Here is a 7,933-nt window from a genome sequence, read left to right on the forward strand (position 1 = left end):
GGGGTCCGGGGCACTGCGTGAAGTGGAGCCAGTTGAGTAGCACCCAACTGTCGGGAGAGAAAGTAAAGTGGGAGGCAGGGTGGGTTGGGGTCCAGAACTGACCAGCATGGGCCCTCTACCATTACCTGCTTACTGGACAGACGGACAAGTAGAAAAACAGACACACGGACAAGCAGACTGCAAGAGAAAGAAGCAGGACACAGGGGTCCCTCTTTTACTTCACAACAGGAAATGTCACAGACACCATCAAAATGGGAGGGGTGGGGAGGGGGGTCGCCTGTCCACACGAGGGGGACAGGGCAGGAGGAGAGCACCAGTTCTGTCCGGCCAGAAGGAGGGAGGCCGGAATGGCAGAGCGGACGTGGGGGTGGATGGGCACCGAAGCCCCCATCCCTTTCTGTCCAAGGTGAGGTTCCTGAGTAACAAGGGTCCGGAGGCCTGGCAGGCCTCACTGGGGGGTCCGGTTTCTTTTCTGCACTCGGAATTTGAGCTGGTGGGGGCGTCCCCGAGGGGGCTGCAGTGCTGGCTTCTTTTCTGAAACGAGAGAGAGAAGGAGAAAGGGGACCAAGGGGAGGGGTGGAGGGCAGGGGCCAGGGAGGGAAAGCGGTGAAAACGAGACCGGGGGCTCAGAGGACGGTCCACAGGGCGGGGCAGGACAGCGGGGTCACACATGCAGGACGGCCATGTCCGGGCAGCCAGGTCTTAGAGGGCAGCCGGGGGGAGGAGGCACAGCAACAGGGGACAGAGAAGGCCTGAGGGTGGGTGTGGGGCCTGCGAACTCGGGAGGGAGAGAAGGAATCTCCGTGAGAGGGGAGCCGTCCAGGGAAGGGGGGTCTCGGGGAGACCTCTGCTCCCCCATTCTTGCTGCTGCAGCTGGAGGCTTTAAACACAGACACTGGCTCGTGCCAACATGCCCACAGGCACGGGCCCCCGCACAGACTTCCAGCATGGTAGCACAGGTGCACACAGACACCTGCACGGCACACACAGCCCACCTGCACAGACACGTGGGTCACACCCATCGCCATCTACCTGTCTGCGTACACACACACACGAGAGACACATGCTGCCTGCTCACTCACACCTACGTGTGAAGAAGACGCTCAGGTACAAGCACACAGCAAAGCTGCACCTACAGGCACTCAGGGTCCCAACAAGGAACCAGACACGTGAGTACAGACACCAGGCTCATGAGCGTCGGGGCCTGAGCACGTGGTCTCCAGGGGACACACAACACGTGCACAGACACGGAGAAACACGTGGGCACAGGTGTGTGTCAGACCTACATAGTCTCCTGTCTGTCTGTCCCGCCGTGCTTGCTCTGGGGCTGTCTGCCTGGCATGGCAGCATTCAGGGTGGGCATATGGATCAGATAGACACCCAGATTTCCCAAGGTGAACTTCCAGGTAGAAAGACGTTCTCTGGCATTCAAAAGGCCAGGTGGGGTGTGGCGGGGTAGAGCGGGGGGCCTGTTCCTGCTCTCTATCAGGAGAGCGGCCCTGGGCTGGGGCACTGGTTTCTAGAAAGTTCTGCTTCTCTAATTCGTTCGCAGGTGGGGCCCACCAGAACCTGAGGCCAAGAGGTGGTGGCTCCCATGTCCCTTCCCGAGGGCCCCATCTCTGGCCAGAGAAATTATACAGAGAACCTTGACTGAAGCCCTGTAGAAGCTGCTTTTGTACCAGCCCTGCAGAAAAGTGGGGGTGAGGAGTGCCCACAACCTGTCTTAGGGGTTCATGGAGGAACTTGCCCGTGACTGAGGGCAGTTTCAGCAGTCCCAGGTGATGGAATGAGCAAAGCTTTCCCTGAAATGTTTAACCCCCATATGCCTTCCTCATGTTTGTACCCCAAATACTTGATAGAGTTCATGGCACAGGATAGGGGTCAAAATAAATACTTGCCAATGACTGAGTGAGACAGGGTGGTGAAGACCTGCTGTACATCCTGGGGAGGGCGGGGGTGGGCAGCCTCACCTCAGAACCAGGGAGCAGGTTGCAGGAGGGGCAGGGGTGGGGGTGCACATGGGCCCACACAGGAGACGGCACTCACCCTCCAGTGCCAAATGCCCCGGAAGGTGGCTGGGGTCAGACTGAAGGTCTTCAGGCTCTTTCGTCTTCTTGGCTTAGGGTCTCCTCCATGGGTGTCCCAAAAGTCCAAATAGCCCCCCTCCTGGGGGGCCAGAGTCAGATGCCCCATGCCCTGAGGGTTAAACCTTGATGCCCACTGGTAAGGTGGCTTCTTATTTGCTGAGCAGTGCGTGAGTGTGTGTGTGTGTGTGTGCGCGTGCGTGCGTGCGTACATATAATGGGGTAGGCATGGGGTCCTGCCAGGGCAGGCAGTTAACCTTGGGAGGAGAGCTCCGGGCTCTCTGTCTTTCAGTTCATGTTGTCCCCTCCCCCCTCCAAGACTGGGGCAACAGAGGGCAGGAAGAGACAAGAGTAAGCAGGTAATGGTTTCACCGGGCCAAGCCCACCCTTGAGGAGGTGCTACCCCCCTGGGCCCTGGGAAGAGCTCCTCATACTCCTCATAGGAGTTCCAGGGGCAGAGGGAGGGAAGGAATTTGCATTGCAGGGGAAGGTCTCAGCAAGCAGCAGCAGGATGGGGCTGTGGGCACTTCAAGCAGAGCAGGGTGGCTGGCAATGCCAAGCAGGGAACCAGTGCACAGAGGCAGTGCATGACATCCAGGGGGCAGGCAGGGATGTAGGGTGGTCACACAGGGGGCTGAGGATGCAGGGCCCTGGGCAAAGGAGGGGAGAAGGAAGGCAGCGAGGACTCGGCTCTGGGCTTCTGGTCTTCCTGCTGCCCCGAGCCCAGCCCACCAGGCATTCTGGAGATGAGGGTCCCTGGGCTGCTCCCCCCCAAAACTGGCTGCTAGAATCATCAGCCTCCTCGCCTTCTCCCCCCAACCTTGACTCCATGGAGCTCCCGCCTGTATCGCTGTCCCACCCAGGGCCTATTGCTTTTGGAAGCTCACCAGCCACCTCCCAACCTAGCCCCTGGGCGTGAGACTGAGAGATTAATAAAACAGGGGGCATCTCGGGGGACCCCTGGAGGTCCGGCTCAGAGGCTGGGCAGGGGTCTGCTGACGACTTACACCACCAAAGGAACTTCACCCAAGCCTTCCACGGGGCCCCTCTCGGTAGCCGGAGGCTGTCTGGGCCTGAGTCCTCCACCCACAGGCGAGGCAGGGTGGGGAGGGAGGGAGGCCACTCATGTTTTCTGAAGGCCCCAGCATGAACCCTGTTGGCTTATGCAGGGTCTGATTAGAGGTCTGGCCATTGCCAGATAATCCGCCCCACACGGTCCAATGCAAACACGCACTAGGTGTTCCACATGGTCACACTGAACTCCCTGTTCCCTGGGCTTGCCCTCTCTCGGGCCCTGGCTTGTGCAGCTCCTGAAACCTGGAATGCGCTCTCTTCATTTCTATGTCCTGCCTATCCTCAGGCTGCCTCTCATAAGCCCTGTGCGCTCAGGAATACAGGAGCTCAGGCACATAGAGGCTGGCCTGGTGGGGGGAGCAGGAGACAGAGCCTATTGCTGCCGGCACCAGGGAGGGCTGGGCCGGGCAAGCCGCAGTGGCAGAAAGAAGGACAGGCAGGGCTCCGGCTCTGGGAGCCCGGGTTACCTGAGAAGAAGTGGGCCTTGAAGCCCTTTTTGGAGACCGTGTTGTCGGACTTGAACTCCACGCGCATGTTGTTGTACTGGGAGGTGATGACTTCAGGCTTCTCGGAGCCGCAGAATTTGCCGTGCAGTTTGGAGTCCGCAGTGAGTCCGCTGCGCACCTCCACGAAGTCATACTTGCACACCTGCAGGCAGCGCGGCTCCAGCCCAGCCTGCTCCTGGAAGCCTCCCTCCCGCCCTGCCCGGGATGCTCCTGTGCCAGGGTCCTTTCGCCTTCAGTTACCTGCTGCACCAACCCACCCTATTGCTCCCACACCTGCCCGCCCACAGTCTCTCTGCATTCTCAGAGTATCTCTCAGAGGGCGGGAGCAGGTACGGGATCCAGCTCCCAGCCCCAGGCTCCCCGCAGCCTCCTCCCAGGCGGGCAGGCACTCACGTCGTTGCCCTCAGTCTCGAAGAAGTCAAACTGCAGGGAGATGCGGTACTGGGTGGGCGCCACCAGCTGCCAGATGCAGTTTTTGTTGGGGGGGTACTCCTTGGGCCACCCCGGGCTAGTGATGGAGCCGTTGAGCTTGGTGAGGAACCCGCCACAGGCAGCTGTGGGGACATGCGGGGTGGCGTCACGCCCAGGAGTCCGGCTCGCTGGAGGGGAGGGCGGGGCCTGGGCTCAGCACATCATGGAGGAGGAGGTGGGGACTTGTGGATTCCTGGGTCTGTGTGGGCCACAGGGAAGGGGGCAGGTGAGGGGGCTATCTAGAGCGTGAAAGGAGCTGGAGTCGAGTATGAGCAGGCTCCATTTCCTCTGTGAGGGGACCAGCCAGGACTGCAGGGTGCTGGACAGCGAGGCTGCTCAGAGGTTGGGAGAGTGAGGCCACACAGCAAGAACAGGCTGAGCTGGAGTCGGTGGCCAGGGAGTGCTTCACCAGCCTCTCAGGAACAGGCTCTGGGAGAGGCTGAAACTCTGTGCCTGTCCAAGAACTGCCTTCCACATTGAGGATCATGACCTTCTGGCGGGTGGTGAAATCAATGAGCAGGTCAAGATCAACATTTAAAAAGAAGACTAGGAATGAAAAAAAAAGTATACCAGAGCACATCACACCTGGTAACACAGTGTTCTGGGGACTGTGATGTAAAATGTGTTCCTTGTCCGTTGGGGAGCCCTTACTTTTCCAGGAAGGAACCTGACCAAGGCGTGGGTGATATGGGCTGGAGGGTTTGGGCTGGGGACGGACTGGGGCAGCTGGGGGCACTCACCCTCGCAACGACGCTTGTCAGGGGCCAGCTCGTACCCAGGATCACAGCTGCACTTGTAACTGCCCAGCGTGTTGAGGCAGCGCTGCTCACAGCCCCCGCGGTTGGGCCGGGAGCACTCGTCCACCTCTGTGGTGGAAGGAAACCACGTGATTGCCAGGCCAGTCTGGCTCCCACCTCCTTTCCTTGGCTGGAGAGTCAGGTTCAGGGGACCCCAGGTTTCCCGTGACCATCCTGAATCCCATTCCAAGGCGGGAGTCGGCTGTGAGTTGCTTGACATTGAGGCCGTGGGACTCCTTGTTCCTCTTGACCCTAAGGCTGCTCAGAACTTCACTCTGTGCCTGTGGAGATCACTTGCAAGCGCCGCTAAGGACCAGCGGTGACCTGAAGCAGACAGGTGGGCCCCACAGAACCTTCCTTCTGAAAGCAGTGGCTGGACTTTGGCCACTGCCTCTACTGGTGCCCTTGGTGCAGATCCCTGGCCAGGGGCTATTGTGGAATTCCCCCTACAGCCCAGCATGAGACTTGGGATGCAGAGCCTGGGAATAGCCCCACTTACAGATAAGGAAATGGGGTCCACGTGGAATGGCCTGAAATGGGGTCCACGTGGAATGCCCTGAAATGGGGTCCACGTGGAGTGCCCTGAAATGGGGTCCATGTGGAATGCCCTGTCCAAGGTCATAGTGATACAAAACTCCACACTACCTTCATCCTCCCTGAACTTCTATCACATTCCTTGTGTCTGCAACTCACTGGCATTTCTCCTGGACAAACTTAGATTTTGTTAGGCAATTTCTGAACTATGAATTTGAATTCATAGTTGAGCACCTACCATGTGTCAGTTACTGTTGTATAATATTGTCATTTACTCAGTGAGGAATGCAGTTTTTCAGGGGGAGTGACTTTTTTGCCCCAGATAGGTCATAAGTAGAAGGACAGGGCACCAGGGCCAATACATGCCTTATAAACTGTTTTGAAAGAGTGTGTGAAAAAGGGATGAGGTCAGCACAGCACAATGGCGAAGATGTGGAAACAGTCTAAATATCCATCAATGGAGGAAGATAAAGTAAATATGGTGTATACACAAAACGGAATACGATTCAGCCTTGAAAAATAAGAACAATGTGCATATTAACAATATGGATGACTTGAGGACCCAAGGTTAAATAAAACGCCAGTGAGAGAAAGACATATACTGCAATAGAGAGTGTGGTTGCCAAGGTCTGGGAGTTATTAATCAAGGAGCATAAAGTTTGAGTCAAGCAAGATCAAGATGAATAAACTCCAGAGATCTCTTGCTCAACAGGCCTGTGGTCAGCAAAACAGTGCCCCACACTTAGAAATGAGTTCTTCCCACTGTACAATGTGAGAAATAAACAGAAGGAATGAAGGAGGTGGATTAGCCATGGAGGAACGGGAAGGAGGTACCTTTGAAAAAGTTGACAGCAAAGCCAGCTTTGTTAATGGATCCGTCAGAGACGAACTTGAGCCACAGGCGGCTGGATGTGCTCTTGATGTCATCGGGCTTCTCATAGCCACAGTAGCGCCCGATGAGGGTGCTGCTCTCACTGTGCCCGTCACGCACCTCCAGGTAGTCGTAGGCACAACTGTCGTGGCGCTCGATCTGGGGGCGGGGACTCCATCAGCAGGAGGAGGAGTGCAGGCTGTTGGCCCCAAAACCCGGGGGCTGGCAGAGAGTTGGGCTGGGCCAGGGGCACCAGGTCTCTGACCTACCTCAAAGGACTGGAAGGTGAGGCCCACGTGGAAGCCCTCGGACACCTGGATCCGCCAGATGCAGACTTTGCTGGGCCGGTAATCATCTGGGTAATTAGGTGACTGGATGTGGCCGTTGTCCTTCTTCACATCACCCCCACAGATGGCTTTGGGGACACAGAGTGAAGTGGACATAAGAGGAGGTACATCAGAATGCTTTTCCTTGCTAAGAAGTCCTTCCTCCCCCCTCTAGTCCTTTCCATGCCCCTCCAGATTCCCTGTGCCCCGCCCCCACCTCACCAACCCAGAAAGTTCTCCCAGGATTCCTGCTTCATCTCTCAAGGGCCCTCAACCTGTTTCTACAGTGCTAGGAGGGAGGGGGTCTGGGATGCCCAGGGACCTCCCATCTGCCACTTCCCACCCCCTTCACCTTCGTCAGTACCTTCATAGACTGCAAAGAAGCCTTTCCCAACCCAGTTGCTGCTGCTGCGGAATTCAACCCAGAGGCGGCTGTCCGTGGAGACGATAGGCTCGGGGAGTTTGCCCCCACAGAAGCGGCCTGCAGGGTGACAGAGAGGCAATGCAGCTAAATCGAGTCCCTCTCCCATCTCTGCACCAGGAACCCGGCCTGCCTCTCCAGGGGCTCGGAGGCCCTGGGTCCGGTCTTCACTTGGCACACACCTTCCAGCTGGCCTGCATCTGGTCCCAGGTCCAGCTTGACCTTGAAGAGCCACAGACCCCTTTTAGAGGATTTCATGCCCTTGTGGATTAAGAGTCTGTTTCTGGGGAGAAAAGGTGACTTTTCTCAATAACCAACTGTACACGTTTTTCTTTTTAAAAAGGCATATTACCACCATTACTTATCTTTTTCTTATTTGAGCTCCATGCAGAAAAGTAGCAATCGATAATATAATGAACACAACTTTTTTTTTTTATACAGGGACTCCCCCACCAAATCAATTCGAGTGGGTCAGAAAATATCCCCTTGGAATTGAAACCCTCAGAAGCTCACAGCAGTGGGTGAGGCTGCTGCCGTCTGTAGAATTCTTTCTAGTCAAGAGCCTACTAGGGATGATTGGTGTGTTCTGAATAAGACTGGGTGCTTCCCAGCATGCAGCAGGGCACAGAGGGTGCTGACCTAAGGATATAAGTCATGAAAAAGAAACTGCAATCTTGGAAATGTTAACATGTCTGAGGAGGAAGTGTTGCAATGACAGCCACTTTGGGTGACTAATAAGAAACTGTGGAATATCAGAAACTGGGGGTGTTTTGCAGGAATTCGTCTGCCTGCTACAGCACAGCCTGTAAGACAAAGGTTCTACTGCTATGGAGCAGTCCTGAGCTGCTC

At 56.5% G+C, this 7,933-nt stretch overlaps 1 protein-coding gene across 1 annotated transcript in view; it reads right to left on the reverse strand.

Moving 5' to 3' along the window:
- BMP1 (bone morphogenetic protein 1) overlaps window positions 1-7,933 on the reverse strand; it is a gene marked incomplete at its 5' end in the record, with an annotated part of 40,624 nt that overhangs the window by 9,003 nt on the left and 23,688 nt on the right. The window contains 7 exons of the mRNA XM_012726769.1: window positions 452-534; window positions 3,626-3,806; window positions 4,058-4,218; window positions 4,876-5,001; window positions 6,301-6,496; window positions 6,607-6,752; window positions 7,028-7,144. Of these exons, the coding sequence (XP_012582223.1) occupies window positions 452-534; window positions 3,626-3,806; window positions 4,058-4,218; window positions 4,876-5,001; window positions 6,301-6,496; window positions 6,607-6,752; window positions 7,028-7,144 (1,010 nt within the window). The remainder of the gene's footprint in view (window positions 1-451; window positions 535-3,625; window positions 3,807-4,057; window positions 4,219-4,875; window positions 5,002-6,300; window positions 6,497-6,606; window positions 6,753-7,027; window positions 7,145-7,933) is intronic.

Source organism: Condylura cristata, unplaced genomic scaffold, assembly GCF_000260355.1.
Source record: "Condylura cristata isolate star-nosed mole 26May11 unplaced genomic scaffold, ConCri1.0 scaffold00018, whole genome shotgun sequence".
NCBI lineage: Eukaryota > Metazoa > Chordata > Mammalia > Eulipotyphla > Talpidae > Condylura > Condylura cristata.